Genomic DNA, 18912 nt, shown 5'->3' with positions numbered 1-18912 from the left:
CTGACTTTGGCCAATTAAGTCCAAAATAATTACTACACCCGACTTGTTTGCAGTTTTGTTCATTTAGGGCTAGACAGCAGCTAAACTATAAGGTTTTTCTAGAGTCCTTTATCTTAAAGGCGAAAAAGGTACACCTGGAGGCCTGCCATATGAAAGGAGTCTTCCACGCAGTCTCCATCCCTCTTAAGGCCCGAGAAACCCAGCTGTCTTTGGAATTGTTACTTAGTTAAGGTCACAGGGGGAACAAAAGAATACAGAGAAGCTGTTAAATTTATCATACATATTTACTTCATCTATACAGAATCGAGTAGATAAAATCAGATTCACATTAGTGAAAAATCTCTACAAAATGTCTTTGAAAAGCAAAACAAGACTGCCTCTGAACAATTCGTATCCTCATGAAAGACGTGGGCTGTAAAAATAAAGCAGTGTGTTTAGCACAAACTAGAAGATCTCTGCATCATTTTTTTTCACAGTTATTTCCATCTACAGTCTGAAAGAGGTAGATTTTTCTGCAACACCTGAGAATTGAATTGTGATAACCAGGTGTAATAAAGGCAGTTGCATACATAACTAAAAAAAACACTGGTCTCCAGACCAAGAAATGTACTCCTAACAAGTCGGAGGGTGAAATGGTCCAAGATCCAAGTAATTCTCTACTCCTTGGAGTCTACTGCCACTAGGAAGAATACACAGCAAGATCCCAGGATGGTGCAACAAATACAACTGAAGTGAATTCGACATTAAAACCTTTTCTGGACCAGCCGAAGAGCATTACAGTGTTCTAGAACATGGTGGACACAGGGTGTGCTACAAAGCCGCAACACTGGGCTGGTGAGGTGACTGCGGGGGGGCGGGGCGGGGGGATGTCTTCAGAGGGTCCCATTTGTTTTAATTCACAGGGTAATGGGAGGCAAGACTCTGAAAGGACACCTAGCGCATCCCAGGCAGAACCTACCTCCTTGAAATCCCATGATCGGATCTAGCTACACATACATAGTAAGCCAAAAGCAGCAGGCCAAGTACTATTAATCACATTGCTTTATAAAGCCCTTGAAAATATGCAACAGGTCCAACACTTACATCTTCCACATGGGACAAGCACCACAAAGAAATGTGGTGGGCTACACAAATGGCTTCAACATTGAGCTGTACATCCAGCAGAGTTCTTGTGAAATGTCATTCGTACTAATTTTAAAGTAGATTATATTTGACATATACCTTCACTTCTTCTAGGGGAAATGAGTCCAACATTTCATCTAGTAGCAGAATGGAGTATTTATAAGAGGTCGTTGGAGGAGGGGGTATTTTGTCTTTGCTTCCAACTCATTTTGACCGTAATGAGAGAATGTGCTCTGTGGTTTTCTTTTCCTCCACTGTCTGGGCCCTTGATTTCATATGACTGATGGTGGAAGCTTGCTTTAGACAACTTTCGATTCAACCCAGTTTACAGTTTTCGAGAGAAAACTTTTTTTAACCGGACAATTTATCCAGTCCAGTGAGCAATTTCAGTGTCCGTCTGATAGTTGTGCTCAGTGGAATGTGCTAGAACATCAATTCTAGTAGAGCCTTATTTCATAAAGTATTTCAATGCAAATTATAGTGGACTAAGTACCAACTTTCATGGTACAACCGGACTTCTCATTTGCGTAACTCAGCCACCTTCAACATGGTTAATTAAAAGAACAAAGGAAAGTGGAATGAATTCCGAAGTGCCACACTTCACATGGCAAGTCCCCCCAGTCCAAGTCAATCACAGAGACCTTAATTAATACTGGCTTTTCTCTTAAAAAAAACAGAAAAGGGGGTAGAACCACACCAAAAGCCTAAGTAATGGCTCCTGACTACTTAAAACTCTCTGCCAAGTAAGTGTGGGTTCTAGTCTCTTCTGTTTGGGAAATCAAATGTTTCGGTTAGCATGATCCACAATTAATTAAAATTTCGTTTCTAAAAACCTGGAGAACTTTGCTATTTGGATTCATAGAACTAGCTGAACACCAAATTTCAAGTAGCCAGAAGACAGCAGAGGAGGGACTTCTGCTTGAGGAAAGCTACACGTGACCTTAACCCTCACGGCCTCAAAATGACAAGTACCAGCAGCTGCTTTCTGTGGGAAGTGGAGGCCCAACAAATCCCAAACAAAGCAAACCAACCACCTTATTCCACAGTGAACATCTAGGTGGCCCAAGTTCAAACACTGGTTCTAGTTCTGACCTGAAACCGAAGCAGTAGGATTGTTTTTAGTCACAAAATTACACCTGTTTGCTCAAATGATTTGCCTGTATATACAATTTTAAAAGTGACACCTTTATGTACATAATCTGCCGAAACTCTGAATACTCTGAGGCTCGCAGCCATGTCAATTTGTCGAGTGATGTAAATATTATCAAAAAGCTAATTTGAATCAAAGATGCTATATGCTGGTTTCTGACCCAACCCTATTTTCACTCGGCATCTAAATGGGCTATTAGACAAAACTAATCATCTTGATTTCTTTTTGAGTAAAAATTAATGGGGGGCCAGGATGTTTAAATGAATATTGTTTTCACATCAAGGACCCATTATCAGAACAAAGTTCCCTTGTAATGATTGGTCCCATCTCGAGTAAAATTAGAGTAAATCTGTGCAAGGAGCAGGGAAGATAGGACAAGGCAATGGTCATATGCATTCCAATGAAGGGAAATGAGGCAGATGTGCAAGACGGCTGAGGAAAACGTATAGAAGGAAAACTATTCAAAACTGCTAAGCAGCCTCCTGTACCACGTAAGTCCAGTAGTTCTAAGAAAATACAGATATGGTAGAAAAAGTAAGAAAATTTTCACCACAAAACCAATAGTTACTACTAACAGAAAGTTATACACAAAATATAGCTCTCAATACAGTGATCATACTTCATTTCAGTCGACGGACTCGATCCCTGGCCCGGCCTTCTCCTTCAGCGCCTTGGGCGCGGCCGCCGCGGAGCCGCCGGGGGCGCTCTTGGGAGCAGCGTTCAGCTCCTTGGCGGGCGCCAGGGCAGCGCAGGGCCGAGTCCCCGGCGGTGCTGGGTCCGCGCCGGCAGCCCGCCCCGAGACCTGCTCCTTCAAGACTTCCACCTTCTCGCTGAGCTCGTTCCGTTCCGTCTGGAGAGCCCTGCACAGCTTCTCTAACCGGTCCAGTTTGACCTGAAAGGCCTTGTACTCTCTATCGCGGACAGTTTTCTGTAATGAAAAATGACGAGTCACGTGACCTCGTGCAGCACAAATCCGACATTAAACCGGAGCCATATGAGAAACTACTTGTTCAGTCCCCTCTTAAACGTGTGCGGTTTCTTCAACCCCCACCGAACCATCTAGCCAGCGTCCCTGCGCACCTGGCTACACATACCAAATGTATTCAACGCGGGGGGCATCATCCTAGGGTGCCAAAATAGCCAAAATCCACTTTGCAAAACATTTTGTGGGGCACCTGGATCGCTCACTTGAGCATCAGGCTTTGGCTCGTCATGTTCTTGCTGTTCCCAGGTTCTCGCCCTGCAAGCCGGCTCTGTGCTGACACCTCTGGGCCTGGAACCTGTTTAGAATTCTGTGTCTCCCTCTCTTTCTGCCCCTCCCCTGCTCATGCTGTCTGTCTCGACCTCTCTCTTTGAAAAATAAACATTAAAATTTTAAAAATAAACTATTCTGTATTGGTTAACTACTACTGGAATTCAAAATACTCTTCACAAAGCTAAAAAGTTAAGGGCCTGATTAAAAACAAAATATTTCTACACAGATTTTTTTGTTCTGCCAATTGTTAGAGGAGAGTAAGATTCAAGGTAGGAAATCTAGTGTTTGTAAACAGTATGTTTCAGCTGGCCAAAAGCACTTTTGCTGCCTTTGTGGAAGACTAAGTCAAGACAAAGAAAGGCATCTATCTGGCTCGTTCCCCGCACTCCTCGCTCGGAGATCTGGCGGGGGCTCCTGCAGGCGGGCGCTGCACCAGCAGCACCATGACACGGGTCAGGAAGGCGGACTCTGCAAGCCCAGTGCCCGCGCTGCACAACTCGGGAAGCGAACTCTGGGTGGAACCCGGCCATCGCGGTCTTAGGACCAAAGGACCAAGTTTGTTAAGCTGGAATTTGATCCAAGTCCGGTGTGAGAACTCACTGCCGTGGAAGAAAGTGAATGTCCATGCTTTACCGTGATCTCCAGCAGAAGCCTGGGTGGATTAACTGGGTGGGGGAAACTTGTTAATACCCCTTCGAGGCCCCCCACCTCCAACCCTGACAGACATTTGCAGATTCCCCGTAGCCACGCAGCCCCCCCGCCCCGCCCGCAGCTCTGGCCAGAGCTCTCGAGTATGGCCTGCTGTCCCCACGGGCCCCCTGCCCCGTTAGGAGCCCGAGCTCCGTGAGGCCCGGGACCACAAACACACCTGAAATGTGGGAACCACCTCACCTCTTCAGCCATTTGCAGAAGCGCTTTGTTATTATTTTCCCATTTGGTACGCCATATTATTGTTTCTTTTTCCAGTTTTTTAATTTTCTTTGTCATCTGTTAATCAACACAATTGCAAATGTAAACTCTTAAGTTCCACTTCTTCTCTTTACACCCCGCCCCCGCCGGCCCCCCTACCACACTGCCCTGCCCAGCAGACAGCTGCACCGTCCGTTGGTGGCAGAGCTGATCTCAGAAGCTCGTAGGGCGGCAGCGGCGGGAACCAAAGTGGGGGTTTCACATTATGAGAAAAACAAATCTAATCTCGATTTCAGAGGCAGCAGCACACGGAGGAAGCGGTCAGACACCGCACTCTGAATTCTTGGCTTAGGCTGGAGTGCGTCTCTCAATCCAGCTGAGAGATCTCCTCCCCAGACTGCATGAAAACGTGTCCAAGTCGAGAGTTTTGTTTGTTTAACTCATCTGATTGTTGGGCGCTCCCCGCAAAGACCCAGGATTGGTGATCTGCTGCACGTCCCAAGACCCCGTCAGTTTTGGAACTATCAGCAGCGTAACTTGGGGAACACTCCAGTGAGAGACAACGGATGAAAGTAGTTAATCCTTAGCTTTGAGCATCCTCACGACTCACGACACTGACTTCAGGTTTTGCTAACGATAAAATGGGTCCAAAAATAAGGGGAACATCTTTCAGCCTGCACTAGAAGACCCCAGTCTTCAGAAATTCACAATGACAGTCATCTGTGCCTGTCACTGAGCCCCGTTTTCAAGATTCCTTCACGCCCTGTTGACTGTGCCCCAGCCCCGATCCGGCTGAGGCACGGAGCCAGGTGCTGGAAGCCAGGACACGACAGGGCCAAGGCGCTGTGCTGTGGGTGACCGCCCACAAAACTACCACAATGCAGCATGGGACAAAGGCCGCGGGAAGAGCTCGTGGGAGACGGGGGCTGAGCGCTGACCCCCAGCGATCTCCCAGCCACGAGCCGAGAGGATGGCAACTGGAGAGCCGGTGTCCCACGGTCGTGCCTGAAAAGCGAGCTAGGGCGCGCGCTCTGCAGAAAGGGCGCCCCTCAGGCAGAGCCCCAGCCGGAGCGGCAGGCAGAACTGACCCACTGCTCACCAAATTCCCTAGATTACTGGATCTAAAAATAGCTGAAGGCGGTAACTTGAGCACTTAACACGGCCAAGTGCTGTCGGAAACTCTCCGCCTTATAGAGGGCAGGGATTTTGTTATTTGTACTGAGGTCGGCCCAGAAAGGCTACCCGACCGTCCACAGCCACACATCACCCGATGCAGCCCGGGCTGCACGGAGCGCCCCTCCCAGCCGCTGCGGTCCGACGGCACCCCCCGGACTCCTCCCCCACCCGCCACCCTTTTCTGAGGCCCCATTATAATAGAAATGTGCCACATAAAGAAGGAGGAATGAATGGATTTGTGGATGTGTCTGTATATATTCTGGATCTCAGCCTAGTATCAAGGATATAATGAAACGGAAGCCAGAGAAGGAAAGGGACTGGATGAAGGAGAAAGAGTTCAGGGGGAGTCTAGTTAAAAGAAAAAGAAAAGCTTAAAAGGTAGAAACACTGAGGCACCTGGCAGGCTCAGCTGGTGGAGCATGCGACTCTTGATCTTGGGATTCTGAGTTCAAGCCTCATGTTGAGTGTAGAGATTACTTAAAGAATTAAATTTTGGGGCATCTGGGTGGCTCAGTCGGTTAAGTGGCTGACTTCAGCTCAGGTCATGATCTCACGGTTCGTGGTTTCGAGCCCTGTGTTGGGCTCTGTGCTGACAGCTCAGAGCCTGGAGCCTGCTTTGGATTCTAAGTCTCCCTCTATCTCTGCCCCTCCCCCATTCATGCTCTGTCTCTCTCAAAAATAAACACTTAAAAAATTAAAAAAAAAAAAATTAAATTTTTTAAAAAGGTAGAAACACTGCTATATTTTAATTACACATATATAAGTAAAAATATATATAAATGTGTCCATGCCTGTGTGTCTATAAACAAAATCAATCAACCAAAATGTGTTCTAGGCTTGGAGACCTTTAAATAATCTCCCCAACCACAGAGCTTTGCAAAGGCTTGGTGGGGTGTCACCAGAGTGAATAAAACAAGATGCAACCAACAAAGAACCACTTAATGGGTAACAACAAATTGTACTTGCTAGAGGAATGCACTTTAACTGAGCTAGTACTGATGGGCACAGAGCTCAAGGGCTCCACGGACGTCCCGAGGGCACAGTGACCCCCAGGAGGTCAGCGGAGGGACGAGAGCAGAGCCAATGAAGAGCGTCCGCTCATCCAGGCAGCGATGGGGCTTCCCACAGCCTCTTCTCTTCAATCCCTTTTAGGTAAGATTCTACTAAACACGCAAATACCTTTTCCATCTCCTGCCGGAAGGTTGTAAACAGTTCATTGCTTTTCGCCATGGTAGTCTGGAATTCTTCAAACTTATCCATATAAAGAGAAAGCTACAGAAAAAAAGGTAGGAAATATTCTGAGTTCTAGGTAAGCCATTTAAAATCCCCAAAGACTTTCTAAGAAAACGTTTTATGGTTAGGCATCAGTTACTTGTTACAAGTGACAAAAGGAAGAAGAGGCGCCCAGCAGCCCTTGGGGGCCAGAGACAGCCCAAGTTCCAAACTCACTGAGACCCACTGAAACTTACAGGTTTCGTGGATCTAAACATCTTTTCACAAGTAAATTTTAAAGTGTACAAATATTTAATGGCTCCAATCAACCAATTATTAAAAAAATGCTGTGGTTGGTACAATTACAAATTTCATATAAGTAAGTATTCATGAACTGCTTGCTCCCTCTCCTTGGATTTGAAAAACTATCCTTGGAAAAAGATGATTATTTTAGAACATCACACGCACAGTTCTTAGCTTATTATCAAGGATAGCTGGTTGCATGGGCACCTGGGGGGCTCAGTGGGTTAAGCAACCAGACTGTTGGTTTCCACTTAGGTCATGATCCCACAGTTCATGAGATCAAGCCCTGTGTGGGGCTCCACACTGACAGCACACAGCCTGCTTGGGACCCTCTCTCCCTTATGTCTGCCCCTCCTCCGCCCACGCTCTCACTCTCTCTGTCTCAAATATAAACAAACATAAAAAAAAGGATAACTCTTTCCTTAACATATACAGGAAAATGAAACAGAAGGCAAAACATTCGTTTGGTGGGGAAAGAAGAAATTCAGTGAGTTGGGGTCTTCTGACTTACTTGACTTTGACGGACTTGGGTCTTGAAGACCATGGCTCTAAAGCCCACTTTAAATACTAGTGACTCTCCTGCTTGTAAGAAACCTAATAATGTCCCTGTTGCAGTGTATAATCTCAAAAGCTTAAAACGCATGTTCACATCTTTTAATTCTATTTGGTTTTTTATTTTATTTGAGAGAGTTTGAGAGAGAGGGAGGGAAAGAGGCAGACGGGGCAGACAGGGCAGAGGGGAGGAAGAGAGAGAAAGAGAGAATGAACATGAACGCATCTGAAGCAAGCCCCCATGCCCAACGTGGAGCCCAGCGCAGAGCTCTATCCCCTAACCCTGAGATCACGACCTGACCCAAAATCAAGAGTCAGATGCTCAAGCGACGCCACCCAGGCACCCCTATAGCCATTGTTGGTGAAGATACAACGTCCAGATAGACTGTCCCATCCGAGAGCTTGACGCGGGCCCAAACCGGGGAGTCGGTAAGTGGCAGCCCCCATCACGCCTGGCTTCCGTGCCTGGATTACAGAACAACGGCTCCAACACCACTTTGACTCTATCCTCAACAAATCTTGGAAACTGACATGGTAAGAACAGAGAAGGAGACTGACTCTTGGAAAGGACAGCCACATTTAAGGACTAGGAAAAGAAAGGCGTGACGGCAAAGGAAACAAACGAGTAATCAGACACCACCACCCGATGACAGGAGTTGCAATGGGCACAGTCTGACAGAATCAGAGCTGCCTGCGAACTTCACAGGAGGGTCCTCCCATGCTCCGCACCGGATGCTTCGCAGTGACTCCCATACTCAAGTCTATTTTCCAGGGGCACCTGGGTGGCTCATCTAGCTGAGCATCCAACTTTGGCTCAGGTCATGATCTCGCAGTTCTAGAGTTTGAGCCCCACGTCGGGCTCTCTGCTATCAGCGCAGAGCCTGCCTTGGATCAAGTGTCCCCCTCTCTCTCTGCCCCTCCCCTGCTCTCTCAAAAGTAAATATTAAAAAAAAATTTTCAGTCTATTTTCCAAAGCTGTACATAGACTTTATATACCTTTTCCACATCAATTTTCTTCTCCATTTATGTGGACAACTGAGTTTATAGAGTTAATGAGGGGTTCAAGTCTCCTAGAAGCAATCTAGCACAATCCTAAGTTATAGTGGGAAGTTCAAAAGACTTCTTGGATTTCCACTCTAAATTTAGGCTAACTTTATAAAATAGGCCTAAGACAAAAATCATTGAAAAAGAGGCGGTCATAAAGATTCACACCAGTCTCAGTGTATCACTGCATTTAGAACTAATTTAGAGTACTTACATTAAAAAAAAAAAACACAAAAAAAAAACAAAACCCCCCAAAAAAATCCTTCTATAATAAACTTTTAAACTGGGTAATACTTTTTTCAACTGAATGTAATCTAGTTACCTATAAAAGGGTGAACTACAGGTAAACACTTAATTTTACCTGTCCATAAAGACATACGAAGTCTTTTCTTTATCTTCTGACTGGGGAGGCAGTGTCTGCTACCTTTACTCCACAGAAGACAAACACCAAGAAAGGTTGCATTAGGATAAAACTAAGGGGTCTGGGTTGAAAAACAGGAAAGCAATAAAGAAATGCCTAGGCCCACATGGTTTCATGGATGAATTCCACCAAATGTTTAAAGACGAACAAATGCCAATTCTTCTCAAACTGCCAAAAAAACTGAAGCAAAGGGACACTCCCCAACTTGTTTTATATAAAGTCAGCATTTACCCTGAAATCAAAGCCAGATAAGAAAACTATAAGGAAACTGCAGGCCATAATCCCTGGTGAATAAACTTGAAAAAATTCTCAACAATCAACGAAATACTAGCAAACCAAATCCAAAAGCACATTAAAAAGATCACATACCATGATCACATGGGATTCATCTTGGTGATGATGCAAAGATTGTTCAACATACACAAATCAGTGTGATATTCTACATTAACAGAATAAAGGAGAAAAACCCTATAAACATCTCAATAGATACAGGAAAAGCATCTGACAAAATACAACATCCACTTATGATACAAACACTCAACAAATGGGGTAGAGAAGGAACATACTTCAATGTAATAAAGGCCATACGTGATAGACCCACAGCTAACATCATACTCAATAGTGAAAGATTTAAAGCTTTGCTTCTAAGATCAGAACAAGACAAGGATGCTCACCCTCACCACTTCTATTTAACACAGTACTAGAATTCCTAGCCAAAGTAATGAGGCATGAAAAAGAAAAGGCATTCAAATCAGAAAAGAAGTAACATTCTATTTGCCGACAACACGATCTTATGTATAGAAAATCCTGAATGAAGACTCCACCAAAAAAACTGTTCTGAAAAAAGAAAAAAAAAAACAAAAAACAAAACTCCTGTTTACAACACCATCAAAATCAATAAAATACTTAGAAATAAAACTACGACACTGATGGAAAAAACTTAAAGATACAAAATTGAAAGATATCCTATGTTCATGGATCCATAGTTAGTATTATTAAAATGTCCATACTACCCAAAGCCTTAAAGTTACAATGGCATTTTTATAGAAACAGAAAAAATAATACTAAAATTTGAATGAAACCACAAAAGAGCCAGAATAGCCAAAGCAATCTTGAGGAACAACAAAGCTGGACAGAGGCATCACGCTCCCTGACTTCAAGCTAAAGCATTCAAAACAGTATGCTACTGGCATAAAATTAGAGACATGGACCAAGGGAACAGAGCTGAGAGCACAGAAATAAACCCATACAAATATGGGCAACTAATATTTGACAAGGAAGCCAAGAATACTCAACGGGGAAAGGATGGTCTCTTCAATAAACAGTGTTGAACAAACCGAACCCCTAGCTTACACTACTCAACAAAAATTAAGGACTTAAACATAAGACCCAAAATCATAAAACGCCTGGAAAGAAACATAGGTTAAAAAAAAAAAACTCCTCAGGGAGCCTGGGTGGCTCAGTCGGTTGGACTTCCAACTTCAACTCAGGTCATGATCTCGCAGTTTGTGAGTTCAAGCCCCGCATCAGGCACTGTGCGGACAGCAGCCTGGTGCCTGCTTCAGACTCCATGCCTCCCTCTCTCTGCTCCTCCCTGCTTCTGCTCTCTTTCTCTCAAAAACAAGAAACATTAAAAAATTAAAATTTAAAAAACCTACTAAAAAATAGCTTTAAACAAACAAACCCAAAACAACTCAACAGTAGTCTTGGAAATTTTGGTTATGATACCAACAGCACAAGCAACACAAGGGCGGAAAAGAAAGTCAACAAGTGGGACTACAATGAGCTAAAAAAAAAAAAAAAAGCTTCTGCAGCACAGCAAAAGAAACAACCAAATGAAAAGGCAACCTATGGAATGGGAAGAGATATCTGCAATCTATATACCCAATAAGGGGTTAATATAGAGAATATATAAGGAATCCATACAAGTCGACAACAACAACAACAACAAAACAAACCACCACCACCACCAACAACAACAACAACAAAAAAACCCAACATAATCCAACTTAAACATGGGCAGAGGGCTTGAACAGACATTTTCCCAAAGACATACAGATGGCCAACAGGAACATGAAAAGGTACTCAACATCACGATTCATCAGGGAAATGCAAATCAACACCACAAAGAGATGTCATTTCACACCTGTTAGGATGGCTATTAAAAAAAGAGATAACAAACACTGGCGAGGGTATCAAGAAAAGGGAGCTCCTGTGCACCGCTGGTGGGAACGCGACCTGGTGTAGCTGCCATGAAAACCAGCACGGAGGTTCCTCAAAAAATTAAAAACAGAACACATCATCTAGGAATCCTACATCTGTGTATACTGTATATCCAAAAGAAATGACATCACTATCTGAAAGAGATACATGCACTCCCGTGTTCACCGCAGCATTCTTCACAATAGCCAAGACAAACAACCTAAGTGTCCACGAAGAGATGAAGAAACTGTGGTATATATACACAATAGAGTATTATTAATCAGCCATTTAAAAAAAAAAAGAAATGTTGCCATTTGTGATAATATAGATGGACCTTTAGGGCATTATGCCAAGTGAAATAAGCCAGATAGAGAAAACAGTGTATGATGTCACTTCTATATGGAATCTAAAAAAGCTGAACTCCTACAGAAAGTGGAATGGTGTTGTCAGGGGCTGATGGGAGGGGGAAACCCGAAGATGATGGTCAAAGGGCAAAAATTTTCAGTTATGAGTTGTAAGGATCTAATGTACAGTGTGGTGCCTATACTTAACAATAATATATCATATACTTGAAAAGAAAAGGCAGAGGGGCACCTGGGTGGCTCAGTCGGGTAAGCATCCGACTTCAACTCAGGTCATGATCTCGCCCTTCATGGGTTCAAGCCCCGCATTGGGCTCTCTGCTGACAGCCCAGAGCCTGGAGCCTGCTTCTGAATCTGTATCTCCCTCTCTCTCTCAAAAATAAACAAACAATAAAAAAAGAGAAAAAAGTAGGAGGGGCCCCATGCAAACCACCACCTCCACAGCTCTATCACGGACTAGAGCTGTATGGTGGTTAACAGGCAGTTTTTAAAACAGGTTATGTGGTCAAAGCACAAAATTCTACAGATTTTAGGTTCAACTGTATGAAATTGCCATTTTTGTGGGCCTAAGAAGTATCAGCAATTTCGTGTAATTCAATTTAATACCAAAGAGCTACAATATGAAGACTTCTCAGGTTTTCTTTAGTCGGAAATCAGCAGACACACATGGGGACAGACTGAGGAAGGGAGGAAATGCCTGGGCTGCTGGACAGGAAGCCCTGCAGACGGCACCGCTGACCGTCCCCGCCTGCCTGACACCTAAGTGGGACTCTGGGCGCGAAACCAGGAAAGTCCTGGGCAAGTCAGGATGAGCTGGTCACCCTGAGCGAAGAGGACAACTCCAGGAGGGACACGTGACCTGCTCTCAGTTCCGGCTGGGAACAAGCACAAACATCTTAGAGAAAATCCAAGGTATACGTCAAGTGAACCATAGATTTTTCTTAAAAAAGCCGCTACCCGCTGCTGTCAAGTTACCTGCTGTTTTAGTTGTACTTCTTGCTGTTTCATTTGTTCATATTTGTGCCTTGATTCTGTTGCTTCTTTTAATAACTAGAAAACAGAAACATTCTGGCAGAATACTAATAGTAGTTACAAATATGACTATAATGTCAAATGATCAGAGTTGGGCTTAATCCTTCCACTCATTATTTTAGTAAAAACTACAAGTCTATAGATAAAAACTTTGTTACATCAACTGCTCGTTATCTATTGTCTTCAATCTGTTCCCCTTGTTAGCAGTAAGAAACTGTTGGAATAATCTTTTACTGCTCAGAAAAAGTACACTAGAGGCCTACTAATAGGTTTACAAAATCAGGGTTAAATGGTTACGTTTCAGGTGAAAATAATTAGAAGTCTAGTATTAGCAGGAAACATGGCTCAGAATCTTGCCATTTATCTAGGTGACTTAGAAAGCCAGTCTACTCCTTGAGAACCAACATGAGGCAGAGCGAAAGGGTGTGGAGCAAAGCAATGAAATCAGAGACCAGTTCCCGATCACTTTTTAAAAAGCAGGGGAGGAGGGAATGAGAGCTTTAATTTATATACTTGAGTCTTTAAGAAAATTATACAGCGAAGTTGCACAGTAAACAACTGTTGAAATTCAGTCCCTAAAATAAAATGTCACACATAGTCCAAATAGGCCTGGAAAAGATTAAACCAATTATGGAGTATAAGCGTGCAACATATGCATGTGTGCTTGTGAACGTATGACACTCATACTCCCACTGTGGAAATGACAAGCGTCCCTTCAGTCACGCACAGGACAGCACCACCAGCTCACCCGGGACGACCGTGTGCATGAAGGCCGCGCCTCTCCCACGCCCAGACTCGCAGCGTGGCACGTTCCCCACGAGGGGCGCGGACGGAGCCGGGCTCCACGGCACACCCGCCCAGTGCCTACACCACTTCGGCGAGAGCCGATGGCACAGTCCTCACTGCCGGGATCCTCACCCAGGTTGTGTTTTTGCTTAAGCACATGAGATCGAATTTGCATATGTTCAATCTACATACCCAGTGAGACTCCACAGTATTCCTAATCATTGACGAGAAATACAGTCTGAACATACACTCTGGGAACGATGCTAAGACTAGGTATAGAAAATTCTGTTAAAATTTTATCAGATTATTATGCCAGAATAAGTAAATAGCTTCCCTAGTTTCAAGTGACTTGTTTTCAAACAAAATCTAACAATATACGGAGACCAGTGTTTGGTGAGGTTGATATTAAGTTGAACTGCTAAATACTGGTCTAATTCTGGAACTCGGTGACTATTATCCTAAGCACAAGAAAGTCAAATGAGTGCAGACCTTTCCACTAACTTGGTCTCATTTCTCCAGTGTATCTCCTGTATAAAAAAATAGAAATAAAAAACCAAATGCGTTCTGACACATACATGCCCTTCTCAATCTAGAACAAAAAACCAGTTAGCATGACCCAGGTGCTATAGTAAATGTAAAATAAGTTTGAATGTTTTAAATGGCGTTGGTTCGATTTTGACAAAGAAATAGGACTTACAAACTCTCTCTCTCTTTGATGTTTTTCATCAGCTTCTTTTATTAGCTGTGTCGTCTGCTGAAGCTTGGCGTCCACAAGCTGCTGCTGTAACTCCTTATGTTTAAACACTTTATCAATATGCTGTGGGAGAAGTGAGATTCCTTCCATCACTTAATGAAAAAGGAACACAGTGACGAAGCAACACCACAAGTTAGGACGCCATGCCTAGGAAGACCCTACTCTTCCCGCTCTCCCACCACAGCTGAGGACTCCGAGTCTGCGCCCTGGCAGGAGCATGTGCCTTACACCGCCTCGCAGCCCCCCCTGCACGGGTAGGAAAGGAGCCTGTCAGGCCACTACCCTGTACCCCCTCCCTTTCAGAGCTGCGCTGTCAAGGAGCCTCATCAGCCACACCTGTTACTTCCTATTTCTGCCTTACAATGAAAATGAGGCTCAAGTGTATCAAAAAAATATAGAGATAAAACTGAATCCCGTACATCATACACATAATGCCTAAATACTTTTCTCCGCTTTAAATTTCCCCAAATTTCTCAGATGGGAGGCAGCATGCTGTGACAACAGGAGTGGCCCCAGGTCAAATCCTGGCCAGTACGTGGCTCCGGACAAGTCTTCCTGTTGCTGAATCTCAGTTCCCTCCTCTACCCAGGGATGACCGCACTCTGATGTGATGGTTATACTACGTAAGGTATGTGCTGCCTAGCACGTACTAGAGATTTGGTAAAAGGCCACCATGACTTCCAAACGAAATTGTTAAGTGGTTATTTATGTGCAGAACATCCCTTCTCAGATGCAGAAAGAGTAACTCTTCCTGGCCAAAGAATATGTGATATTCAAATTAAGGAAGTCTCACATGTAATGTGATTTAAACATACAGAAGTTTCAAGTGTTTGACATCTATGATGTGGCCAACTGTCATATTAAACAAAGAATTTTAAGAAAATTGAAGGATTTATAATCTAATACAAAATTTATTCTCTAGGACAAAAAAGTTCCTTTGATAAACACCGTAAGAGGAAAAAGAGTTGAGGTGCCTGTGTGGCTCAGTCAGTTCGGCTCAGGTCATGATCTCACGGTGGTTAAGTTCAAGCATCGGGCATTTGCATCTGTGCCGACAGTTCAGAGCCTGGAGCCTGCTTCCGATTCTGTCTCTTCCCCTCTCTCTGCCCCTCCCCCACTTGCAGTCGGTCTCTCTCTCAAAAAGAAACATTAAAGGAAGAAGAGTAAAAAAGATATCTTCACATTGCAGACTTGAGACCCATCAACCACTGAAACAGACAGACTTTATTTAAACCTTGATTCAAATAGTTTTAAAAAGGGGGGCACATGGGGGAACCAAAAGAATTGAATAATGACTCAATATTTAGTATTAAGTAATTATTTTAATTCTTTTAGGTATGAAAATGATATTGTGGTTGTGCTTAAAAAAAGCATCCCTTGTCTTTTTGAGGTATACCCTCAAATACATATGAATGGAGTAACAGGACACCTTGAAGTTGTGTCAAAATAATGGGAATAAAGCTGAAACTATGGTTTCACCTGCTGAAACCAAGTGATATATTCTCTACCTTTAAGTGTGTAATTCTCCATTAACAAAAAAAAAGGGGAGGGGCAGACTGAGTGTTTAAAAAGAAGATCTTTTAAGGGGCGCCTAGGTGGCTCAGTTGGTTAAGCATCCGGCTTCGGCTCAGGCTGTGATCTCACAGCTCATGACTTTGAGCCCTGCATCGGGCTCTGTGCTGTCACCACCAAGCCTTTGTTGGATCTTCTGTTCCTCTCTCTCTGCCCCTCCCCTGCTTGTACTCTCAAAAATAAACATTCAAAAATAAATCTTTTAAATAACAGCTTTTGAAGGGCTGAATATAAGTTAATATAATCTAAAGTTTGCCTTCAAAACAAAGTAACCCACAGAGGTGCTCATCTTTTTTTATTTCATTTTAATCAGGTATTTTAATCTACTTGTTTGTGTAGGGTTACAACACACGCAAAAGCACATTTCCCTAACTTCAAAGGCAGGTGATATAGTGTTTAAAAATCCTAATGCCTCTAGCCCTGCCCATCTGACCTCTGGAAGTAAGGAACCTTATAAATAACAGGCCATCGCCTATTTGCTTTTAACACAGAGAGCACCTTTGAACTTCCCGACTAGCTTGAAAAAGCCTTAGCTGGAGACCAATGACAAAAATCAGCAGGCATGGATCCGACTGGTAAACTTTTTACTTTAATGGGTAGGAGAGTCTAAGAAATAGCTTCTTTCTTATCCTCTCAAATAATATAAAGCCCCCATTTAAAAAGAAAGGTAAAACACAGGTATAATACGGTGGTAAAGTAGACTGTCCAGATTATCATAGATATCTGAGGTACAGCATATTTAGAGGCCAAATATTTAATATTAGTCTAGATAAGGGGAAAAATCTGTATGCTAAAAACACAATCTTGTGGTATCACACAGAAGTCAAGTAGTACTTAACACGTCTCCACAAAACTGCCTCACCTACCCAAATCCACAGACTCCACGACTACCTAAGTGATGGTCCCAAAGACTCCTGTTCCCATGAAATGCCCAACTTCCACTATGCATACATAAAGCCCCCAAACCTCCTGCATCGGCAGTTTTACTTTGGTTGTGAATGGTGAAAAATCCTCGCTGATAATGAGCTGTCCAAACCCAGAAAACGCTTTACCTCCTCCCTCAGAGCGTACTGTTCGATGAGCTTCTTCAGCTTCTCTCCCAGTTCGATGTTTTCCTGGCGGAGTTTGGCGTTATGTATGTCATGTTGTTCGAGCTGTGCTTGGATTTCATTTAAAGTAATTTGGAAGTGTGCAGTGGCTTCTTTACGTCTTTCTTCCTCCTCTCGTGCCTGCTGCATATTTTCTTCCTTATTATCCAAAATAAGTTCTATTAATGGTATAGACCTATAGAGAAGATGCTCATCAAAGAAGCTGCTGCCATGAGGGTTCATTTATTGCCACCCTGAAGTATTCCTTCCCTGTATTTGTGGCTAGAAGATTCTCATGTAATAAGCAAGCAGCTTTGCCTGAGTAGACAGAACCATTAGCGGTGCAAAATGCCCTGTTGTAAACTGCGTGCTACGTGCCCATCTCAAACTCGCTGTACTGACCGCCAAGCGAGGAGCTCCTGCTCCACACGGCCAGCTCCCTCTCCCAGATGTTCCCCAACGCCCTCCTCCCGGCTACGCAGCAGTATCCGAAACCAGCCCGACGAGAGACGACTCCTTGTAGCTTACCTTCTCGGTTACACTACTCCCTAGAAGGCAAGGGACAAAAGAAACCTGCATCTTAAAAAGCTTACTTGCAACACTTGCTAAGATACAAGTGTTAACCAATCAAAATATTGATATGCTACAGGAAAAAACCCACCAACTTTACTGATTATGTAAATCCAAAACATTCAAAAGCGAAGAAAAGACTAACAGTTCCCGCGGTGGGTGACGATCTACTTCCTGTGTGCCTCCCTCCTAGGGCCCTGGGCGTCTGCCGTGCTGCGGCAGCTTGCTGAGAGATCCCGCTTAGCCCAAATCGTACCCAAACTGCACATTAGGGCGGGCCTGCCTCCAGCTCTCTGGCTCTTTTTCCTTCTTCCCCTGTTGGCACCAATGAATCCTTGGGTACCTGCTCCCTCTTCCCTGATATTCAGCCAAGATTTGAGTGCTATTCTAAAAGTACTTAGCAACGGGGTGGGGCGTAGGCAAGGGTGGTCTGGCAGTGTAGCTGATTAATAGCCCTTCAGGAGCTCAGCAGGTGTTTGCCCTTCCCAGATTCAGTCTCTTTCTCCTCGGCTTCTCACTTCACTTCAACTTTTCATACGTGCCAATTAACTACATCAATGCTCAGCAGAAAACTTGCAGCTCTGAGCTTCCTAAGCCAAGACTCCAGGCAGGAAAGCTGTGGTCTAAATATCAATCTCAATTAGATTCTCCCATGACTAGGTATGAGGTTCATTACGAGAAGCACCAGGCCAAGCAAAACAGTAGAATGGTTGCTGGCATCTGTCTCCAGGCAGAGAAAAGCATTTATTTCAAATACGTACACAGTAATTATAAAGCAAGCTAAGTCAGTGTCAGTAACCCCTTGAAAAACAGAAAACTTAACCAACTAACCTTTAACGTCTTATTGTGACGCTGAAGTTCCCGGCAAAGAGACTCTAGTTTGCTTCTTGCCAAGATAGCCTTGCTGTGCTCACTCTGCAAATGAACTTTCTCTTTCACAATCTGGGCTTGTTTCTTCTGCAGAATCTTCATTTGCTTCTGAACATTCCTGCTTTCCTCCAGCTAAAATTAATAAGCACATTACAATTAGGAAGTACAATGAAAACCTTTGGATTATGGCTGGAGGAATTACAATCAGAACTACGAAATACATTTTCGAACACCAAATATTGTAGCATAAGATCTTACTTAAATTATTTTGTGCCACGCTACTACTCTACAACCTTGTCCCTCTTCCAGTTGTGACAGGAGAGTAAGCAAATAATTTAGGTTAGGGAAAAAATCTATTTTAAATAAACTCTACCCCCAACCTGGGACTCAAAGCCACAATCCTGAGATCGAGAGTCTCCTGCTGCACCCACTGGGCCAGCCAGGTGCCCCGTAATCTATTTTACTCAAAATGTTAAAATAATGCTTTTGGAAAAACTTTAGAAATCAACACCATCGAGTTTTACTTTTCTGA

General features: G+C 43.7%; 1 protein-coding gene across 1 annotated transcript in view; it reads right to left on the bottom strand.

Annotated features, from left to right (window-relative positions):
* Positions 1 to 265: 265 nt before the first annotated feature.
* Positions 266 to 18912, bottom strand: part of TXLNG (taxilin gamma) — a 58132-nt gene continuing 39485 nt past the window's right edge. Inside the window, exons 4-10 of the mRNA XM_029929806.1 lie at positions 18342 to 18512; positions 16905 to 17099; positions 14224 to 14343; positions 12684 to 12758; positions 6792 to 6884; positions 4419 to 4514; positions 266 to 3200 (exon numbers count right to left, since the gene is read on the bottom strand). Coding sequence (XP_029785666.1) covers positions 2898 to 3200; positions 4419 to 4514; positions 6792 to 6884; positions 12684 to 12758; positions 14224 to 14343; positions 16905 to 17099; positions 18342 to 18512 — 1053 coding nt within the window. The 3' untranslated portion in view covers positions 266 to 2897. The remainder of the gene's footprint in view (positions 3201 to 4418; positions 4515 to 6791; positions 6885 to 12683; positions 12759 to 14223; positions 14344 to 16904; positions 17100 to 18341; positions 18513 to 18912) is intronic.

Source organism: Suricata suricatta, chromosome X (genome assembly GCF_006229205.1).
Source record: "Suricata suricatta isolate VVHF042 chromosome X, meerkat_22Aug2017_6uvM2_HiC, whole genome shotgun sequence".
In the NCBI taxonomy this organism is placed as follows: Eukaryota; Metazoa; Chordata; class Mammalia; order Carnivora; family Herpestidae; genus Suricata; species Suricata suricatta.
This window is presented reverse-complemented; position numbering and strand designations above follow the sequence as displayed.